Source organism: Corythoichthys intestinalis, chromosome 21, assembly GCF_030265065.1.
Source record: "Corythoichthys intestinalis isolate RoL2023-P3 chromosome 21, ASM3026506v1, whole genome shotgun sequence".
In the NCBI taxonomy this organism is placed as follows: domain Eukaryota; kingdom Metazoa; phylum Chordata; class Actinopteri; order Syngnathiformes; family Syngnathidae; genus Corythoichthys; species Corythoichthys intestinalis.
The window spans coordinates 18,920,714-18,942,522 of NC_080415.1; the positions used below are offsets into that span (position 1 = coordinate 18,920,714).

A 21,809-nucleotide genomic window follows, 5' to 3' on the forward strand; every position below is an offset into this window, starting at 1 on the left:
GAGCAACATATGAGGTTATGCAGCAGTCATCTCTCTCTCTAAGCAGCTTCTTGCTCACGTTTTACTGGTTCTATAGTTCCAGCAGAGTTCACTACATTTCTCACAGTTTAATTAACGTTAACAGTAGAAAACAAATGGGACACTTCTAAGCAGCTTCCGACTCGAGTTTTACAGGTTAGCAAGTCCACAGAGTTTAATGTTATGCTAACTCCGATGCAGGCCGGACTTTCAGTAGCAAAATTAGTGGTGTGTTTCCCAATTCCACAGCATTGCTGTCTTTTTAAATTACTTACAGTGGCTGCTGCTGGCCGTAAAAAAAAAACCCAACTAATATCCCTAATATCCCTCATCTTCGAAGGGGACGGACATACATGTCGAAATGTATTTCTGTCGGGGCTGTGTGAGCGTGCGTGTGTGTTGGGAGTGGGTCAAGTTATCAGCCAATCAAACGTGCCAAGGCAGGGGGGGGCGGGGGACACACCGGCGCATTCAGCAAGTGAAAAGAGGTAAATGTAAGTTTGAACATAATGAAAATAATTCACTTAATAATGGTAGGGTCAATTCTATCCTTACAAAATATGGGAAGACAATCTAAATTACCTGTATAACTGTACTCATTATGTAATGCATATAAAATTGCTTAAAGGTTGGTGGGGACAATTTTGAGCATCCTGAAAAGTTAGTAGTGTTATGTCCCTACCGTCCCTATGCAAACCTACGCCCTTGCTTGACAAAATGTCTTAACTTCATGGATGAACTGGAATCTAACCCTGTTACCAAACTATCAAGTGAGGCCAGGTATACTGGACTGGTCGCCAGTCATTCACTCACATTCAAACATATAGCGGGTATAAAAAGCCTACATACCCTTCTTTAATTGCCAGTTAAACCAAGGTAAATTCAATTAATTTCTGAAAGCCACGTTAAATGGTGGAAATAAAGTTTATTTCCACCAAACCCCATATGAAGTTCAGATGTTGTAGTTCACTTTTTCTTACTTGTCTAGCAGAATGCTAGAGATTTTTTGCTGACACTGACTGCTATTTAGAACTGTTAATGTATCCCCAACCTTGACCAAGGGTCCATTCCCAGCTCAACAAAAGCAGTCTCAGAGTACCGGTATTACGGTGTCACCATCATGCTTCACTGTAGGTATTCTGTTCTGAAGGTAAAGATTTTGGTAAAAATGTACCCCTCTTTACATGCAAATAAACAGCAGTTTGTGAGGTGAATGTGCTAAAGTATTTAAATTTATGAAAATGTAATTATATATATTTGGCAGAAAACACTTGACTTGAAGTTCTGCTCTGAGACCCCCAATTTGGCCAAATTTCAAAATTGTCTGATATGCATATGTGATACATCATTGGAAAGCATAAAATCACAATTTTCTGGAGGAAGAAAAATTTTGAACAGGAGGGCAATTAAAAAAAAAAAAAAAATGTAAACAGCAAAATCCTAACTGGAGGTGAGCGCATGCAAGAGCAGAATTAAAGACGCCATGATTTTAACGAGATATTATCGCGTACTTACCTTGTTTTGATCCAAAAACTCCATGTAGCATGTATCACCGAGTGTCAAGACACAGCTATGAATGGCCACAGCTGGATTTTTGGAGGATTTTATGTGTGAAACATGGTCATATAACAAGGGTCGCGATGCAGAAATCGCAGACATCAAGGAGTGGTTGAGATTTAGTTTTTCATATATTTACCCTTTTAAACTTTTTTTTTTCTCAATTTTTCTTTGACTGGATCGATTATTTATCATTCAAAATATTGGGGGAAAATGCGACTAACGAAAAAAAAAAAAAAATACAATTAAGCGATAGTTATAAGGTAGATATCCGAGACTTTTTTAACAGATGACAATTTTTGCATTGTGACGTAATTTGTTTAAAAGTTTAAATTATGCGAGTGAATAATTTTCTGAAGTCTTTTTTTTTTCTTAAACTTAATATTAGACATCAATTAATGATTCTAAGCTAACAATGACACACATTTCGAATGATAAATACAATTACTTACCCTCTTCTTATGGCTAGGTTGAAACAACAGCGGTTGCACGACGTCCGTAAACGGGGGTTTCCAGGGTAAAACGGACATATTAAAAATAGTTCGGGGGCTTAATGCGCCATGAATCTGCTATGGCAGCATATAGACATATTGTTCTAATAAACACAACAGTTGTTTTGGCTAAAAATACAGCAGTTTCTTTTAAAGACGAGTGCGAGAGCAGAAACTGCTTTTTCAGTCTTGTCTGTGTTTTCCGCCATATTTAGATAAATTTTGTATTTGTGCATGCATAAGCAATGTTATGGAGAGAAATAAGCCTATGGCGGAAAACACTCAGGTGACTTGAAGTTCCGCTCTGAGAACCCCAATTTAGCAGAATTTCAAAATTGTCCGATATGCATGTGTGATACATCATTGGAAAGCTTAAAATCTCAATTTTTCTGGGGGAAGAAAAATTTTGAGCAGGAGGGCATTTATTTATTTATATATTTTATTTTTTTATTAGCAAAACCTTATCTGGAGGTGAGAGCACGTGAGAACAGAATTACAGACGCCATGACTTTAACGAGATATTATCGCTTACTTACTTTGTTTTGATCCAAAAACTCCATGTAGCATGTATCACTGAGTGTCAAGACACAGCTGTGAATGGCCACAACTGGATTTTTGGGGGATTTTATGGGTGAAACATGGTAATATAACAAGGGTCGCGACGCAGAAATCGCAGACATCAAGGAGTGGTCGAGATTTTATTTTTCATATATTTACCCTTTTAAACGTTTTTTTTTTCCAACTTTTTTCTGTTTGGATCAATAATTTATCATCTAACATATCGGAGAAAATGCGACAGTAACAAAAAAAAATACAATCATGCGATAGTTCTGAGGTAGATATCCGTGACTTTTTTACAGACGCCATTCTTTTCATTGTGACATAATTTGTTTAAAAGTTTAAAATATGTGAGTGAATAATTTTTTTAAGTGTTTTTTTAAAAAACCGAAATATGAGACATCAATGAATGATTCTAAGCTAAAAACGACAGACATTTTGAATAATAAATATAATTAATTACCTTCGTTTTATGGCTGGGTTGAAACAAAAGCGGTTGCGCAACGTCTGTAGACGGTGGTTTTCAGAGTAAAACGGACAAATTAAAAATAGTTCGGGGGCTTCATGTGCCATGAATCTGCTATGGCAGCATATAGACATATTGTTCTATCAAATGCAACAGTTGTTTTATCTTAAAATACAGCAGTTTCTTTTAAAGAGGGGTGCAAGAGCAGAAACTGCTTTTTCAGTCTTGTCTGTGTTTTCCGCCCTATACAGACAAAAATGAAGTCAAATGCACAAAATTTGAACATCTGCTACACATTTACTTTTAAAACTGTCTACATTTGGGCAGAACACATTGTCCAACACCATAAAACAAAAGTTCAATATGTTAACATTTTTCTAAATTACTTTCTAACGATAAATAAATAATCTACATACAAGTGTGCAAGACAAACCACAATTGGGTCGCTTCAGCCTGCATTGTAAACACAGCTGAAGTGAACCTTTAAGGTGTCAAGTGTTTTCCCAACTCGGACAATTTTGAAAAGTGCTGTGTGAACTTTGGAGCCGCTGTATTTGTTTCCTCAGATGAAGGATTTCTTCTTCTTGTTCTTCAACCTTTTTCTGCAAACCATAGATTACCTAATGAAGGAAATAATATATTATAATATATATAACGCGCATTGAATAATTAAAAAAATTTTAGTACATGAAAACTTTCTCTACATCCACACATACCACATCTTTATTGCAGAAAAGTTCACTCTGCAGAAGCTCACTGGCTGTTGGCCGTATACTGGGCTCCATGTTCGTCAACTTCAAGATGTAATTGGCAAGGACAGGCCATCTGTTGCTAAAGGATTCCGGTATTTTGCCCTGTCTCAGGTCACTGAGCGTCCGGACTCGCTCCATCTCTGTTCCAAAGGGCTGGAACAGCTCAAGAGCGAGCATCCCAATGCTGTACATGTCCGACTGGAAGAAGAAAAAAAGTTCAGCATATAAAAGCATTTTTATTGAGATTTCTTAACGCAGTACCTTCGAATCATAATGTGAGCTTTTTAGTTGTTCTGGTGAAGCATAAACAAATGTGCCGACACCGGTAGTGTGTGGGGAATCTGAAAAGTGGATGTGAAACACGAAATTAAATTAGGAAACCGGCCATTCAGGTGTTAAAAAGTTGCCAGCAATGAAATATTACCGTCAATGTGGGAAATGTTGCTTTCATGACTATCTAGTATGAGACCACTGCAGGCCAAACCAAAGTCCCCAATACGAACATGACAGTCATGACCGTTGAGGAAAATGTTTCTTGGCTTTGAAGAAATAGGAACACACGTCAGCTTAAGTGCTACTTTTTGAGGTGTGTGCACAAATTCCATTAAATCACCTTACCTTAAGGTCTCTGTGAATGATTCCCCGCGAGTGAATGTACTCAACCCCTTCAAGTATCTTTCTTAGCAGACTGAATGTATGCTCAGCATTCACACATCCATAAGGACCTATGAAAAAGATTAGAGGTTAAATGTAATGATTTTACTTTAATAAATGCAAGACATATATTATTTAATGTAGGTAACTGATGCCAGGTTAATACATCTTAGGGTTTGCTCCTCTTTGGGTTTGGAATTCCTTTCGGTCATCCAGTCTTTGAGTGAACGTTCACATAACTGCATCTGGATGTAGAGCATCAGGTGAAGGTGGACCTGCACCAACACACCATAATACAAATTTAGTGCTGCAACGATTAGTCGATTAATTCGTTAAGAAACAGTGTTGTTTTGGCAGCCCTTTTAATATTTGTCTTAGTCTAAGTCTTTTGGTCGACAATACTTACTAGTTTCAGTCATATTTTCATCTCAAACTGTGTTTGTCTTCGTCTAGTTTTTGTTGACGAAAACTCAAGACTAATTTCGTCTAGTTTTAGTCGACGTTTAGTAAAAATGTTTTCGTCTATAATTTTTTTTTTTTTAATTACTCCAAAAATAAAGGTTTCCAACTATTTCGAATGAACATTGACAAACTAGCACATATTGTAGCGTTGATCTACCAGGACAACGCCAACTTGGTGATGATACGCAATCAGTAGGAAAACAGTATATTATTTTCAATTAATTATACCCACCTGGACGCCACGAACTGTAAGTAAAAAAAGTTGTTCGAGAGTTTAAGAGGACGCGCGCCGTTAGCATTAGCCTAATGCGAATGCTATGCTAACGCTACGAGTTATATGTATTGTGTGATGATCACTCAGTACACACCTTTAAAGGCTAGAGCAACATTGCATATTCCCTTTGGCCAAGAAAACAAATTTTAGCGTGTATGCAAGCCTGCATGGAAACTGAAGACGACACAATGGTGAGTGGGGAGGGGGGGAGTGGGACAACACGTCACGAGTGACACAACCAGACACTGCAACGAGGCAGGCTAGCTACACATTAAATGTCACACATTGCGAGTATGTGACGGAAACTATTGCGTATTTTCGTCTAGTTCTCGTCTTGTTAGACAAAAACTGGCATTCGTCTTATTATGTTTTAGTTTCCCAAAACATGTTTTTAGCTTGTTATCGTCTCGTCATCGTCATGAAAAAAGTGTTCGTCCACGAAATATTTTCGTTATCGTCGTCGTTGATGAAAACAACACTGATTAGAAAAAAGATTAGTTTTAGTTTTATTGATTTGGGTGGATAACACTGCCCTCTAGTGGCAACAGTGAAAATGATATTACTGATTTCACATGGCTGAATCCAGCAGCTCCCTGTTAAGACCAACATAAGCTAAGTTTTTGTTTGAGTAAATGTGTTTTTAATGCATTCCTAATTTAGGTTATAGGTATATTTTGCCGTTTTTTTTTTGTGGGAATATGTGTTTGAGCCATTTGTTAAGAGCATTGTAGTTAAAAAAAAGAATTTTATAGCATTTAAGCTCACAGATTTCTGCTATGGAAGTAAACCAATTGTTCTTTTGTTGCACTTAGATCCTCATTTATTCATTTTTTTATATCGTTTGAGGCTCAGCTCAGGCATTTTAATTTTTTATGTTCCTTATCCGATTACTCAATTATTCGAAATAGTTCATCGATTAATCGACTACTAAAATAATCGATAGCTGCAGCCCTAAATAACTTAATTCATAAACAGTTTAAAAATACAAAACAACAGTTCAAACAAAATAGTGTGCATTACACAATATTACAACAACTAAAAACAATGAAAGAACAAATAAAGTCAGCAGGTTTTAAGTAGAGTTGAGTATTCCCCAAGCAACTACAGCTGCAATATTGCCCCGGGGGATTAATAAAATATTTATCAAATCATCCAATTTTTAAGAGCAGCCAATAGTAAATGTTGTGTCCGTGTAACTGTCCGTTTAGATCCAGAAGCAGCTGGCAGGAGTTTAAAAGTAAATTAGCTCAAGTAAGTAAGGCTAGGCAAGACCATTGAAAGATTTACACAAAATCCTTTTGAGATGGACTTGCAATTGCAATGGCTGCCACTGGAACTCTACGCACCTGCATTTTCAACAAGCTGGAGATTTGAGACGGACAACTGATGACTGCATTTTGTTGTAAGGTGTAGATTGTACAATGATTTTGTAACCACAGTAAACCTCTGCCTTTTTAGGGGACTGACCCCTACCATGATGAATATATTTGATCTCCGGTATTACACTTAGTCTTCAAAATAAATGCCTTAAACATGATTTTTATTTAAAAAAAAAAAAAAAAAAAAAAAAAAGAACGTAGTGGATGTATGCATGTTAAGACTCATTCGCTAACACCCAGGCTAAACTTGGCACTTGCGTGACATACTAAGCTTGTGTCCAGTCAATTCAATTTACAGTAATGACTTGAGATAAGAGTTTGATTTGTTCTGTGACTACACCTAAAATTCACAACACTTTTATCTCAAGCCGTATCTCACTTTAGGTCTCTCTTGATCTTGTCAAGCATACAAAAAAAATTGTAATATGTTTCTCATCAAGGAAAACAGAAATCAAAACAGGTCGTGGAATACAGGGCGAGGTGCAGCTTATTGCATTTCCCTTGTAGTTTCACCTGTTCGCTATATATTGGGGTATAGAGCCAGCCACCGGCCCTGCTCTTTATGGAAACAAATGGCATTGGTTTTACAAGAAAATTGCTTTTTTGAATGCTGTATTTGTTTAATTTACTTGCAAATTTCTGCTCTTTTTAAGTTTTTTTGATACATGCAGTAAGCCTATGTTTACAATATCCAGGGTAAAGTGGATAGCTTGCATTTTGTTTAAATATTTCCTTCAATATCCCTCTTCTCTAAACACATTTTTTGATTAAATCATTTGCATTTTATATAAATAAGTCTGCTCAAGAGTGACAAAGACATTATTGATCATTTATAACCACAGTATTTTACAGTATTGTAAATAATTTCATAAGAGAATTCTAACATCATTATTGCATCAATGTAGATTGTCATTTTAGTTTTAGTTTTTTTTTTTTTTTTTTTAATTATAATGCACTTGGAAAATCATCCTTCAAGCTGCGGAATCAGGAAATGCTCTCCTCAGAGGAAAGATTTTTCTATGTGGAATTGACACTTTTTCTCCACTTGAAATGAGCGTCTCATATTTTAGCACGCCTCAGTACTTCCTTATTACCAATTACAGTATTTTACATTCGGCCGTAGATTTAGTGCCATCTTGTGGCGTTAGATAGAGAAAATAGGTACCGTAAGTACTTCAGTCAACATAATGAAAGAGAAAAGTGAGGATTAATTGTACTACATGCACAGGACACACAGTGAATATATTTAAGCACCTACCTCTTTAGAGGGTCTTGTTTTGTGTTTATTGTACTGCTCACACTTCTTTTCAACACAAGAGGGGTTGTTGTTATTGAGCTCAATGTTGTTCCTGCTGGACTCCTCCACAAGCTGTCCCGAAGTCTCCCAACCAACAGCGGGACATTTGGCCGTTTGAATGGACCCTCTCTGTCCCAGAAACACGCAGGGTACATAGTTCTCAGGGATTCGTCGCATCATTTTTGGACACACACCCTGACCCTTCTCTTGTGTCAGCGGGGGTTTGGCACGTGGGTCGCCATTCTGAGTATCCGCATGTGGCTGGCTAAGGCTTTGGAAAACTACAGAGAAACTTGAGCTACTGTCATCAGAGTCCTCATCAGATCTGCGACAAAAGAATAGTACATGTTAGACTGGGATTCCTCGCTAATCAGAGATTGAGCGTGAATGTTTAAGAGTCATTTTACATGTCTTCTTGTGGAGGTGAAGCCAGTTCAGGCAGGAGAGAGTCAGCATCTGCAATGAGACATTTTGCCATTACTGCTTTGTCCTGGTGTTGCAACCGCATTATGATTAAGATAAGAACAAAAAGATTTGCAGGAGAGCACTCACATGTGGGCTGCACATGCTCCATCCATGCAGTGTGATATCCGACGACATTGACATGCTGCAAGCTGGACAGCACTTTCACTTCCCTGAGGACCTATTTCATAAGCATCAACCGGAACATCTCAGTTATGAGCTAAAATCTAGATGTGAAACTCAACTCAGTTATGCTGACTACTTACCTTCATGCAATCATCCTTTGACACTTTTTTAATGAGAATCTTTTTCACAGCGTAACGCTGCCCATCTAGTTTGTTCACCACCTTGATGTCACAAGTAATATAAGTTTGGTGATTATATTCCTGTTTCCCCTCAATAATCAAAATAACAAATAAACAATGTACCTTATAAACATTTCCATATGATCCTTTCCCAATTCTCCCAATTTCTTCAAACTCGCTCAGGTAACGTGACGTTTGCGCTTGAAAGAGTCCTTCTTTCAGCCTGTAGATGGGAAAAATAGTGACTTAGAACTTCTCAGGTGATCATTTGTAATGTACTGGGCACCACTGACGGTGATAGACTTCCATTCCATTTCAGCATACAGTGGTACCTCTACATACGAAGTTAATTCGTTCCAGGACCTTGTTTGTAAGTCGAAATGGTCGTATGTCCCATAAGAATACATTAAAATTCCATTAATTCGTTCCACAGCCCGAAAACCTACACTAAATCCTTAATAAATACTGCTAGTCCTATTAAAAATAGCAATTATACATAGCAAAATCGGGATAATAATATCATAGTACTAATAATTCCTGTAATAATTAGGGGTGTCAAAAGTATCGCGTTAACGGGCGGTAATTATTTTTTTAAAATTAATCACGTTAAAATATTTGACGCAATTAACGCACATGCCGCGCTCAGATTAAAATGTCAGCAGTGTTATGTCGGCTTGTTACTTGTTACTTGTTTTTTGTTGTTTGGCGCCCTCTGCTGGCACTTGGGTCCAAATGATTTTATGGGTTTGGGGAGTGAGCATGGTGTAATGACATCAACAATGCCGAGCTACTAGTTTATTTTTGATTGAAAATTTTACAAATTTTAATAAAACGAAAACATTAAGAGGGGTTTTAATATAACATTTCTATAACTTGTACTAACATTTATCTTTTAAGAACTACAAGTTTTTCTATCCATGGATCGCTTTAAGAGAATGTTAGTAATGTTAATGCCATCTTGTTGATTTATTGTTATAATAAACAAATACAGTACTTATGTACTGTATGTTGAATGTATATATCCGACTTGTGTCTTATTTTTTCATTCCAACAATAATTTACAGAAAAATATGGCATATTTTATAGATGGTTTGAATTGCGATTAATTACGATTAATTAATTTTTAAGCTGTAATTAACTCGATAAAAAATTTTAATCGTTTGACAGCCCTAGTAATAATGTAACGAATTGGGTTCAAATGTGGCGAATGTGCTTTGCGTGCTGTACCTGAATGTACCACGTGGCTGACATGACAGTAGGAAGGGTGCGGTAGAGATTTTACTTTCTCTTTTAATCTTCTGTTGTTGTTGGCGTCAACTGCTGCGGACATTAGGCGGACATTGTGTTGCACAACTTCGGAAATATATAAACCTGACGAAGATAGGGATTTCTTTGGCGATGTTACCACAATAACAATAGCGTACCGCACATAACACATCACCTTCGGTTATTAATATTCATGATGTTAGCAACTGTTGCTAGGAGGGGTCAAACTCACGTTTGTCCCTAATGCTAGATGCATGTAAATAGTGTACGATCGAGATGTTTACTGAGCTAAACCTACCAATTCTGTCCGAAAATGATGTCCCTGGTGCCAAATTCACCGGTAAAGATCCTCAAACTTTTTTTGATTTGTCCGTTTTACCCTGGAAACCCCCGTTTACAGACGTCGCGCAACCGCTTTTGTTTCAACCTAGCCATAAAAAGAAGTAATCGTATTTATTATTTGAAATGGCTGTCATTTTTAGCTTAGAATCATTAATTGATGTCATATATTTAGTTTAAAAAAAAAAAAAAAGACTATAAAAATTTTTTCGCTAGCATATTTTAAACTTTTAAACAAATTACGTCACAATGAAAAAATTAGCGTCTGTAAAAAAGTCACGGATATCTACCTCATAACTATCGCTTATTTGTATTTTTTTCGTTTCTGTCACATTTTCCTCAATATTTTAGATGATAAATAATCGACCTAGACAAAGAAAAATTGAAAAAAACGTTTAAAAGGGTAAATATATGAAAATGAAAATCTCGACCACTCCTTGATGTCTGAGATTTCGGCATCGCGACCCTTGTTATATTACCATGTTTCACCCATAAAATCCCCCAAAAATCCAGCTGTGAATGACACTCTGTGATATATGCTACATGGAGTTTTTGGATCGAAAAGAGGTAAGTACGCAATAATATCTCGTGAAAATCATGGCGTCTTTAATCATGCTCTCACCTCCAGTTAGGGATTTGCTGTTTAAAAAAAAATTTTTTTAATTAAATGCCCTCTTGTTCAAAATTGTTCTTCCCCCCAAAAAATTGAGATTATAACTTTTCCAATGATTTATCAAACATGCATATAAGACAATTTTGAAATTTGGCCAAATTGGGGGTCTCACAGCGGAACCTCAAGTCACCTGAGTGTTTTCCGCCATATATTTTTTTTCAGGTCATTCACCGTCAGAGAGAAGCAGCACGGCAAAACGCTGTGCTAAAAAATAAGTAAAAATATCAAAATGGCTTACCTCTTCGGGACAAGCAATGGCTCAGGATTGTCATCTGTAGGACCATGGCCCCCAACAAAATGCTTACTGCATATGAAGGTGAATGGCTTCACCTTGCTGGCGTTAAACTGGCGCACAGGTTAATCCATTGGTCACATTTTTTTCCCTTGAGTTTTTGGCTTCGTAAAACGTATGAAGAAAACATCCTTCAAATGTGGACATTTATAATGTCTAGAGTCGTCTCTACAAGTTCCATAGCAGCAGTGTTCAATCGGAATGTTCTTTTTTGAAAGATTACCAGCAGAAAACAAGCAGTACTAGCATGGGTTGTATGCGAGCACGCTTCTATGTTGACCCCCTTCCGGTTTACAATGGTGAAGTCAAAAATAGCATTCTTGGTACGCTATTGTCACCTTAACATATAAATACTGGCCAACGGAGGTCGGAGGAGGAGCATTGAGATCATAGACATACTACTGCCGTATTGTCGAGCCAGTTAACGGATGTGCACACCACGCTCAAATTTTTATATAATTTCCATCTTCATTTCATCGGTAAGCATAACCTTTTTCACCACCTGCACTAACCTTCTTGGGACCCGTGTTGATTTCTCTCCAAGAATATCCGCCATGCGTCCGTCTTGCGGGAAAACAAAGAAACTGCAGCGCTGTCATAAATCGTCGTATTTTGAGCATGCTCATCGGATTTAGAAACAATTGGCGATTCAAATTTTACGTCGGCTGTCGAAAAGATTGTGTGTCGAAGCGATCATATGTCGAGGTACCACTGTACTTCGAGATACTATAATTCTACAAGTAAATTTTTACCTTACAGCAGGATTGTGTGCATTTATGTTCAGCTGCTGCTGTTCCTGTGGAATGAGAAGAGAACACACAATATTCAAACCATAAATAAAGGGCACAACAAGAAAACTAGAAGTTAATGTATGAAACTGACCCCAGTATAGCCATAAAAGATGCTCAACTGTAAGACCCTAATAATTAGGTGAACCATCTTAGTATGACATTGTCATACATGCACATCGTCTATGACTTATATTACCTGTGGATACAGTGAGGAGCTGGCAGCGTGTAGCAGCTCTGTAAAGGCCCGGTTGTGTTGAAGTCTGACTGTGCTGAACTCGTCACTTATGGCCAGAGGTGAGAGAAGATTCATCGAAGCTAAGCGCTGGCCAATAACTGACGGACAAATAAGTAAAAGCGAAACATTTGAGTAGTAGTGTAATTGAGATTGAAATCATTGTAACATTGTAGTCTGTACCTTTAAATAGCATTCGAGAGCGTGCTGGGTTACTCTCATAAACAAAGCACAGATGCTCCAGTAGAGATCCCAGGAGGAGGTGGTTGGGGATTGCTGAGGCAAACTCTTGAACAGACGGGTAGCGTCTACCCGCCATAAGCACTTCATTGTGGTTGTCAGTGTCAGAAGCTGGAGATACAGAGAAACATATAAGAACGCACAGCTGCCCAACATGGGATACGCAATACCGAGTGCCGCACATTCAATTCGACGCCACACAGTGAACAGACGTTCTATCAAAGCTAGAATGATCTTACCTTCTTCGATTACTTTTGCTATAATTTCAACAATATTTTTTTCTTTTCGGTCCATGTTTCCACAACAACACCCAGAGCAGCATTGATACAATCCTGTTCAATTTTAGGGCAAATATGCTCATCTAGTTTATACATAAAGGGGCGTACACGACATTCGTGCTTATCTTGAGGGGCCAGTGGCCACTAGACCTCCACCTACATGAAGTACTAAAGGCAGCACGAGATGAGATAATATTGAAACAGAAGGATCTTGAAAGTCTAAATGTTCCATACTCTTTTATCCCATTCAAGCTTATCTTGATCCTTGTCTTGGCGGTAAGAAAAAGGTAAACAAGCCCCCTAAATACTGCTAGTTGGCTCACATTCTGTCTTACAAATGCTTAAGATGTCAATCATTAAATAAAGATTATCTGCATAGGTTGAAAACCCCCCCCAACATAAACAAAGTAGTTAAAAGTACAGACGTGCTTACAAGTACTGTATAGGGAATTTAAAAAATCAGAAATACTTTAGTCGAGCTACCTGAACACAAGTAGTAAATACACAGTACACAGTAAATATATATATATATATATATTTTACTTCTCACCTGCACTGTGTTTAACTCTACTTGTAAGGAGTAACAGAATTGTCCCCAAGACTTTTGAGCTGACCAATGGTCACCTGCTCTTAACTTTACGTGTGGAATCGTTACATAAGACAAACTAATAAGAAGTAAAGCTGCTTACTGTCAAAGTGTACTTCATCGTCCTCTTCGGTGGCAAGACTTGGCAGGTTACTGCATTCATGATTACTAACGGCTTTAAGCAGACAGCTTCGGGGAAGTAGAAGCTTATTACTGCTACTACTAGAACATTCATCAGATAGCAATAGTCTGTTGGTGGACGTTAAACCATACATGTTAATCAGCCACAATAAATCAAGTAAAACCAGAATTGAGGTGAGCAAAGGCTCTCAACATTTGTTCTATTCTCTAAAACAAACTTGGTTACTTGTTTCCGTAAACGGACAAATCGCATTCTCATGAGTTGCAAGCCTCGCTGTCGGCCATCTTTCCACGGATATCTAGCAAGAGACCGTCTTTCAATATAGTCGTTGTTGAAAAAATATCATTGGTCGTTAATACAAACATTAAAGGTTTAACAAGTAAATTATTTTAAATAATTATCAATAAAGCATTTTTAGCTATTTTTTAAATAAAATAAATAGCCACACAGGACAAAACGGTTTTTTTTTCGTTCAGCAAAAATATATTACTCGTACGTGCGCCCTCAAACCGCATTCAGCAAGCATTGCGTTCGGTGATGAAACGTTTCATGATGGTTGAATTGTAAACATTTGGATTGAATTCCTCCAAAAGTCCCCCTCCCCCCAATACTTTGAACAAGTTTCAAATCAAATAAATTTTAATTGATATTTTTGTTCATTCGTTGCCTGTGCTTTGTTTGTTGTGAAACATATACGCAGTTGTGACACTTTGAAATTGTCCGTCAAGCCTGCGAGGTTTGAAAGTACAGTACTGTAGTGCATTAATTGATTAAATGTTGCAGTCGTTTATTAAGTGTTGTAATGAGATATTTATCCTTTTTATATTGCTAATGTGTATAGTAATTATTTGTTTGTATCTTGATCGCTGTGTTTTTATTATTTTTATTATTATTCGGGCAACTTGCACACTCTTTACGCAGTAGTGACTCTTTGGAACATTCTCGCTTCACTTGCGCGGCACGTTTTGAGAGCTGACTTTTTGTTTACAACTTCATGGCTAACTTTAGTTCTTCTGTTTTATCATTGAAATCCGAGTAAAAGAGAAACAATGGGAAAATAATTTCGCCCCATATTTTAGATACAATTACTTTTATAGTTGGCATTGAAACTTCTGGACGCCATCGTGGCTAATTCCTGTAGCGTTTCCAAGAAGATGACCGACACTTGGTATGTTGATTCCTGAATTTGAAAAAGAGGAATTTTAATTGTGCATACCCGCTGTTTTGCCTTATTAGCACTGAACCCGCTGGAGCTATCAGGGCCATTGACAAGCACTCGGTGCATCAAATCTGCTCAGGGCAGGTGGTGCTTACCTTGGCAACTGCAGTAAAAGAACTGGTGGAAAACAGCATTGATGCTGGGGCCACCAACATTGGTAAGGAAAGGATAAAAACAAAATTACATAAACATTACATTTTTATGCAACTGTTATGTCATGCTATATTGCTATGTGTTCCCTACAAATGGAAATGGTGTCAATCTTTGGTGGTTCTGTACTTCATGTTCCAGATGTCAAGCTTAAGGAGCATGGAATAGAACTAGTGGAGGTATCCGATAACGGAAAAGGTGTCGAGGAGGCCAACTTCGAAGGGTTGAGTACGTTCCTCAGAGTTTATCTGTCCATTATAATTGTTAATATGTTTAACATCTTCAGTGGTATGAAAAAGTATATGAACCTTTTGGAATTTCTTACATTTCTGCATAAAATCACCATCAAATGCGATCTGATCTTTGTCAAAATCAAACAGATGAAAAAACAGTGTCTGCTATAACTAAAACCACCCAAACATTTATAGGTTTTCATATTTTAATGAGGATAGTATGCAAACAATGACAGAAGGGGGGAAAATAAGTAAGTGGACCATCACATTTAATATTTTGTGCCCCCTCCCCTCCTTTGGCAGCAATAACTTCAACAGATGCTTCCTGTACCTGCAGATCAACCTGGCACATCGATCAGGACTAATCTTGGCCCATTCTTCTCTACAAAACTGCTGTAGTTCAGTCAGATTCCTGGGATGCCAGGCATGAAATGCTGTCTTTAGGTCATGCCACAGCATTTCAATGGGGATTAAGTCTGGACTTTGACTTGGCAACTCCAGAATGTGTATTTTGTTCTTCTGAAACCATTCTGAAGTTTACATTAAATTTACTCTATGTTTTGGAGCATTGTCGTGTTGTAGCATCCAACCTCTTTTTAGCTTCAACTGTGTGTCTGACAGGCAGCCTAAGGTTTTCCTGCAAAACAGCCTGATAAAATTTTGAATTCGTTCTTCCATTAATTATTGCAAGTTGTCCAGACCCTGCGGAAGCAAAACAGCTCCAAATCATGATGCTCCCTCCACCATGCTTCATGGTAGGGATGAGGTGTTGATGTTGGTGAGCTGTCCCATTTTTCCTCCACACATGACGTTGTGTGTTACTCTCAAACAATTCAACTTTGGTTTCGTCAGTCCACAAAATATTTTGCCCAAACCTGTGTGGAGCGCCCAAGTGCCTTTTTGTGAATATTAAACGAGCAACAATGTTTTTTTTTTAGACAGCAGTGGCTTCCTCCAAGGAGTCCTGCTATTTGCACCATATTTGGCCATAGTTTTACATATAGTTGATGTGTGCACAGAGAAATTGGACTGTGCCAGTGATTTCTGTAAGTGTTTAGCAGACACTCTAGGGTTCTTTTTTACCTCTCTGAGTATCCTGCACTGAACTCTTGGCGTCATCTTTGGTGGACGGCCACTCCTTGAGAAAGAAGCAACCGTGCCAAACTCTCTCAATGTGTAGACAGCTTCTCTGATTGTCAGTTGATGAACATCCAGATTTTTAGAGATGGTTTTGTATCCTTTCCCAGCTTTATACAAATCAAAAAACCTTGATCGCAAGTCTTCAGACAGCTCTTTTGACCGAGCCATGATGCACATCAGACACCGTTTCTCATCAAGACATTCCTTACCAGGTGTATGTTTTATAGTGGGCAGGGCAGTTTTAAACCACTCATAAGTGATTGGGCACACACCTGACTTAAAATGTTTGGTAAAAATTGGTTTCAATTGCTCTTTAAGTCTCCTTAGGCAGATGATTCACTTACTTATTTTTCCCCCTTCTGTCATTGGTTGCATTCTATCCTCATTAAAATATGAAAACCTATGAATGTTTAGCTGGTTTTAGTTGAAGCAGACACTGTATTTTTATCTGCGAGATTTTGACAAAGATCAGATAACATTTGATGTTGATCATTTTATGCAGAAATGTGACAAATTCCAAAAAGTTGAGATACTTTTTGATAAAGTGACTTTTTCATACCACTGTATCATCTCATCTGTCCCGCAGCATTAAAACATCATACTTCAAAGCTGAGGGATTTTGCCGATCTCACTCATGTGGAGACCTTTGGCTTCAGAGGTGAAGCACTCAGCTCTTTGTGCGCTTTGAGGTGAATCATCACAGTAGTCTCAATGTAAAATTTGCCAAGTGTTTTCTGGATCTTTTTCAGAGTCCGTCACCTTGTGGTCGTATTGTCTTTCTCATAACAGTGACCTTATTGTGGTGACATGCCACCAGTCCAGCTCAGTGGGGACCAAGCTGGTCTTTGACCACAAAGGCCATTTGGTTGAGCGGCAACCTCACCCACGGCAACAAGGCACCACGGTCAGCCTGCAGCAGCTATTCCTAACGCTGCCTGTCAGACATAAGGAGTTCCAGCGTAATATTAAAAAGGCTAGTTAAATATTTGCTTTATTTAACTCAGTTTTTGCACCGATGTAGACTAATCACTAACTAATCATTTGCCGTTTATCTTTCAGGAGTTCACCAAAATGGTGCATGTTTTACAGTCCTACTGCATCATCGCCACAGGAGTGCGCATTACCTGCTCCAACCAAAATGGACAAGGGAAGCGTAACACTATTGTTAGCACAAGTGGCAGCCAGAATATGCGAGACAACATAGCAGCTGTATTTGGACCCAAACAGGTCGGAAAAGTGTTTGCAAAAGGCTAATTTTTCTGCCAAGTTTGACTCGTTGAACTTTCTTTGCTGGTTTTTACAGCTACAGAGCCTTTTACTCTTTCAGCATGTGGCTCCTGATGAGAAGATTTTGGAAGAATATGGACTTGTGAATGCGAAACTCCCGGAGAAACTCTTTAGGTGGGCAACGATGTTGCATTGCGGTAAAAACTGTGTTTCTTGATATTGACTAACATAATTTGGGCCAGCATTTCAGGGTTCGTGTCACAAGCAGACCATGGTGTGGGAAGAAGTGCCACTGATAGACAATTCTTTTTTATAAATAAGCGACCGTGTGATCCCCAAAAGGTGTGTGCTCTCATTTTTGGGGAGAAACAGTGGCTTTTATTTTCAACCTGAATTTGGTTTATTTCTTCTTTGCAGGTGTTTAAACTTGTAAATGAGGTCTATCACATGTACAATAGACATCAGTATCCGTTTGTTGCCTTGAACATAGAAGTCGCCTCAGGTAAGACTGCCACATTGTAGTACAAAATAAGTAAAAGCTTTTAACCGTATTTTTTTCCCCCAGAGTGCGTGGACGTAAACGTTACCCCAGACAAGCGTCAGATTTTGCTTCAGGAAGAGAAGCTCTTACTGGCGATTCTAAAGTCTTGTCTCATCAGCATGTTTGAAGCTGGCGTCAATAAAATCAGTCTAAACAATAGTCTCATCCCCAGCAACAGTAAGATGACATTTTATTCAGGAAAAAAAAAATAGAATTTATAATGATCTGTGACTTTATTTTCCAGCTACTGCATCCAAACAATCTGAGGAGAACACTCTAGAATCGGGGGATTATGCAGAACCACTGCGGGAGAAGACAAAGTCATCCTTGAATCTGGCTGGTCTAAAAGCTGCTTTTTCAAATCACAGCAACTTCAATTCGGGTGTCAAATCCAACACGTCAAAACCCACCAGTAACAACTCTGCACAGAAAACCCTCAAGTCTTTCTTCGCAAACACTGGAAAAACCGCTGCCCGCCATCCAGGTGCAAAATCTCACCACGCGGGCGGCTCAGTAGGTACGTCAACGCTAGATGGGTTCAGGTTTGGCTCCAAAGACATTCATCTGTCCAGCTGTGACATCGGTTCTTCACCGAACATTCAGAATTCTGGCCCATACTCAACTACTTTTGATACTGAAGAACCCAGAACAAACACGGAAGACTTGACACAAACAAAAGCAAAATTCACGGAAAAATTCCAGAAGTCAGACTTGCAAAATCAACCAACCGCCTACAGTGAGTGTGGTTCTGTGAGTCCAGATCTGAAAAGAGCCAGGAAGGAAAATCTTGCCTGTGCAGTAGATGCTCCAGTTAATGTACAAAAGAGGACGGTGCCGCTCAACTTCTCATTAAAAGAATTGACCGGGAAGATCAGGAGGTTACAAAACCAAAAGGAGAAGCAAAAAGCCAGCGAGGAGCTTCAGTACCGACGTTTTAGGGCCAAAATCAACCCTGGAGAAAACCAGTGTGCAGAAGAGGAGCTCAAGAAAGAGATCAGGTAATAATTGTGTTTCACCGCTATTGACGACAATAGACATCGAATGCATTTGAGCCGACAAGTTCAAAAGGATTAGATGTCTACTGCTTTCAAAGCCAGAAAGTAGGTTGCACTACTCCTGTTGGCCAAGCAACCGGACGAGAAGGAGTAGCACAATCAGAGGTGGGGAGAATAGCCAAAAATTTTACTCAAGTTGACACTAGAACTACCAAGGGTGGATCAGTTGATACAAATCACTTTCGTTACCAGAGAAGGGTCATCTGACTCTAATCAGCATATCTTTTTTGAGCATTGAGGTCCTCATTAATCATTACCATTCACACTCGCAAAACCAGAGCTGGATTGCTCCAATTAGCGTCTTGAGTGTTTGCAGGGGAGGGCTGCCTTGGCTTTGTCAGACAGTGGACCGAGTTGCATTTGTTTTCTGGGTGGATTTTGATGGACCAATATCTGGCGGAGTGTTGTGTGTGGTTTGACCAGTGTGTTTATGTTGTATCTGACACTCTGATGAAGGCGGAAGTAGTCGCTGAAACATGTCAGGTAAATAAAAAAACCTAAAACACATTGGGATAAAAGAAAAAATTAACTAATCTACAAGTGTTAAGTGTAGACAAAATGAACTTAACTAGTATGACCCATTACCTGTCCAAAGAGCATGAGTGCCCTCTAGTGGAGAAAAACATTGTTACTGCTGAATAGTATAATGGAGTCATGTGTTTATTGATGCGACATCTCATTGGTGAAACTGTTATAGCTACTGAAGCCATCTCTTGGAAAAATAAAGTCAATATGTACAATAAAGAGAAAAATGTAACGAGTCCAAAGTAGCGGAGAGAGAGTAGTGTTTCTTCACAAATCTTCTGAAGTAAAAGTAAAAAGACTGGAGTTTTTGGAGTTTTTCCTTGCCGACGTGGAGGGTCTAAGGATGAGGGATATCCAGGACTTGAATTTATTTTTTCATCTTTGTTGCTTCATTTGCTGTTTCTGATTGTGTATCATATTGCCTCTGCAAAGCCCTTTGAGACAACCTTGTTGTGATCCAGGGCTATACAAATAAAATTGAATTGAATTGAATTGAAAAAGTATTGTGTGGCAAAACTACTCTAAGAAGTACATTTTTTTCAAAAAGTTACTGAGGTAAATGTAGTGCGTTACTACCCACCTCTGAGCACAATGCCCTTTGAAATGAAGCAAAATGTCATTCCAATGAGTTGTTTGAATTGTTTCTCGCTCCCCTCAACAGCAAAGACATGTTCAAAGAGATGGAGATTTTGGGCCAGTTTAATTTGGGCTTCATTATCACCAAACTCAACTCGGACCTTTTCATGATCGACCAACATGCCACAGATGAGAAATATAACTTCGAAATGCTGCAGCAGCACACAGTGCTCCAAGGACAAAAACTTATTGTGTAAGGACACAAATATGGATTGGCATGTGCACCTTACACTTTTCATTCATCACTCATTGGCAGCATTTGTTTACCAGCACAGATGTGTAGACATTTTTAATCTATTGTACATTCTTTTTCAGCCCTCAGAAACTTCACCTCACAGCAGTTAATGAGAACATACTTATGGAAAACATCAATATCTTCCGAAAAAATGGCTTTGAATTTCAGGTGGATGAGGAAGGTAAGTTTAAAAAATGATTTCTCGTCAATTAACATTTTTTCCGCTCTTACCCTCTGTCACTGTAGCTCAGGTGATGGATAGAGTCAAACTGGTATCTTTGCCTACAAGTAAGAACTGGACATTTGGTCCAGCAGACATTGAGGAACTGATCTTCATGCTGACTGACAGCCCAGGGATCATGTGTCGGCCTTCGCGTGTCAGGCAAATGTTCGCCTCTAGAGCTTGTCGGAAATCTGTGAGTTCGTATTTTTAGGCGTTTATGGGAAGAGTTCAAGCTTCGACACCTATTTGCATATGTCATCTGTTCCCGTGTTTTCCCCCAGGTGATGATTGGAACCGCTTTGAGTAGAAGCGAGATGAAGAAGCTCGTGGTTCACATGGGTGAGATTGAGCAGCCGTGGAACTGTCCTCACGGGAGGCCCACTATGCGACACCTGATTAACCTGGATATGGTTTCACGAGGCTGATCAAGAGCTAAAGCAAACAAAACACATGACCATCCTATGAATGCTGTATATAGTCCTGTGAAATCCTACATTGTGAGTGTTGTCTATTTTTTTTACATTTTGCAAGTGTTGTACATCAAATTGCACTATAGTTTCTAATGCAGATGATGTCAAATAAACTGTAATCGAAACGTTTTATTTTTCCGTCATTTTATTACATTGTGATTCTCTTACCGGGGATATGGTCATGTTGTGATGGTTTTATTGATTCAATATTGATTAAAGATGCACCAAATCATAGGAATGAGATTGATTAAAATGAAAATGCTTTGGACTTTTTTTTTAATGACGCAAATTCAAATGATGAATGGTCAAATTGAATCAAATGTCAGGGATAAGTCATAAGTCAATCTACCGGTAATATAATTACAATAGTAAAAAGGCTGATGCTTCTTCTGTTGCCACACTTCTACTCGTTCAATTAGGAGTGTGACAATATATCTGTACGGTGATAAATCACGATACTTTGTATCCCAATAGGTTATCAATATGGTCCAGCCAATTTATCGTTTTAAAAATGTTAAGTTTTGCAATGCATACTATATGCGGTCAATGTTCATTGAAATGTAAGTTTCTTCAATTCCGTCTTTTTTTTTTGGAGGGGGGGGTTCTTAATAAACTAAAAATCTCAAGACAATACTTTGATC

General features: G+C 38.4%; 2 protein-coding genes across 3 annotated transcripts; one reads left to right on the forward strand and one right to left on the reverse strand.

Annotated features, from left to right (window-relative positions):
* Positions 1–1,921: 1,921 nt before the first annotated feature.
* Positions 1,922–14,231, reverse strand: eif2ak1 (eukaryotic translation initiation factor 2-alpha kinase 1). Of its 2 annotated transcripts, none has more exons than XM_057825861.1 (15): positions 13,476–14,231; positions 12,452–12,619; positions 12,233–12,369; positions 11,998–12,041; positions 8,799–8,898; positions 8,637–8,717; positions 8,461–8,551; positions 8,316–8,364; positions 7,870–8,233; positions 4,663–4,771; positions 4,461–4,567; positions 4,267–4,381; positions 4,104–4,183; positions 3,807–4,040; positions 1,922–3,710 (listed from the first exon to the last, which is right to left on the reverse strand). In XM_057825861.1, the coding sequence occupies exons 1-15, from the start codon at positions 13,645–13,647 to the stop codon at positions 3,582–3,584; spliced, it is 1,980 nt and encodes a 659-aa protein (XP_057681844.1). In that variant the 5' UTR covers positions 13,648–14,231; the 3' UTR covers positions 1,922–3,581. The 2 variants fall into 2 exon arrangements, with proteins under 2 accessions (XP_057681844.1, XP_057681845.1); XM_057825862.1 differs by lacking the exon at positions 13,476–14,231 and adding an exon at positions 12,748–13,428.
* Positions 14,232–14,312: 81 nt separating this feature from the next.
* Positions 14,313–21,750, forward strand: pms2 (PMS1 homolog 2, mismatch repair system component). Its single transcript, XM_057825859.1, has 15 exons — positions 14,313–14,682; positions 14,751–14,890; positions 15,025–15,111; positions 16,843–16,945; positions 17,046–17,229; positions 17,316–17,483; positions 17,560–17,657; positions 17,726–17,825; positions 17,901–17,985; positions 18,049–18,201; positions 18,269–19,022; positions 20,266–20,433; positions 20,556–20,656; positions 20,722–20,891; positions 20,980–21,750. The coding sequence occupies exons 1-15, from the start codon at positions 14,669–14,671 to the stop codon at positions 21,121–21,123; spliced, it is 2,469 nt and encodes an 822-aa protein (XP_057681842.1). The 5' UTR covers positions 14,313–14,668; the 3' UTR covers positions 21,124–21,750.
* The last annotated feature ends 59 nt before the right edge of the window (positions 21,751–21,809 follow it).

Bases quoted from the DNA above. Each gene is read 5' to 3' on its own strand.
- pms2 (XM_057825859.1), top strand. The intron at 17,230-17,315 runs GCTAGTTAAATA...TTTATCTTTCAG, and splicing joins TCCAGCGTAATATTAAAAAG to GAGTTCACCAAAATGGTGCA. The intron at 17,484-17,559 runs GTCGGAAAAGTG...TGGTTTTTACAG, and splicing joins CTGTATTTGGACCCAAACAG to CTACAGAGCCTTTTACTCTT.
- eif2ak1 (XM_057825861.1), bottom strand. From the start codon at position 13,647: ATGTATGGTTTAACGTCCACCAACAGACTATTGCTATCTGATGAATGT. The intron at 12,042-12,232 runs GTAATATAAGTC...CTCATTCCACAG, and splicing joins GCTCCTCACTGTATCCACAG to GAACAGCAGCAGCTGAACAT. The intron at 8,899-11,997 runs GTAAAAATTTAC...TCCCATCTACAG, and splicing joins GCACACAATCCTGCTGTAAG to GCTGAAAGAAGGACTCTTTC.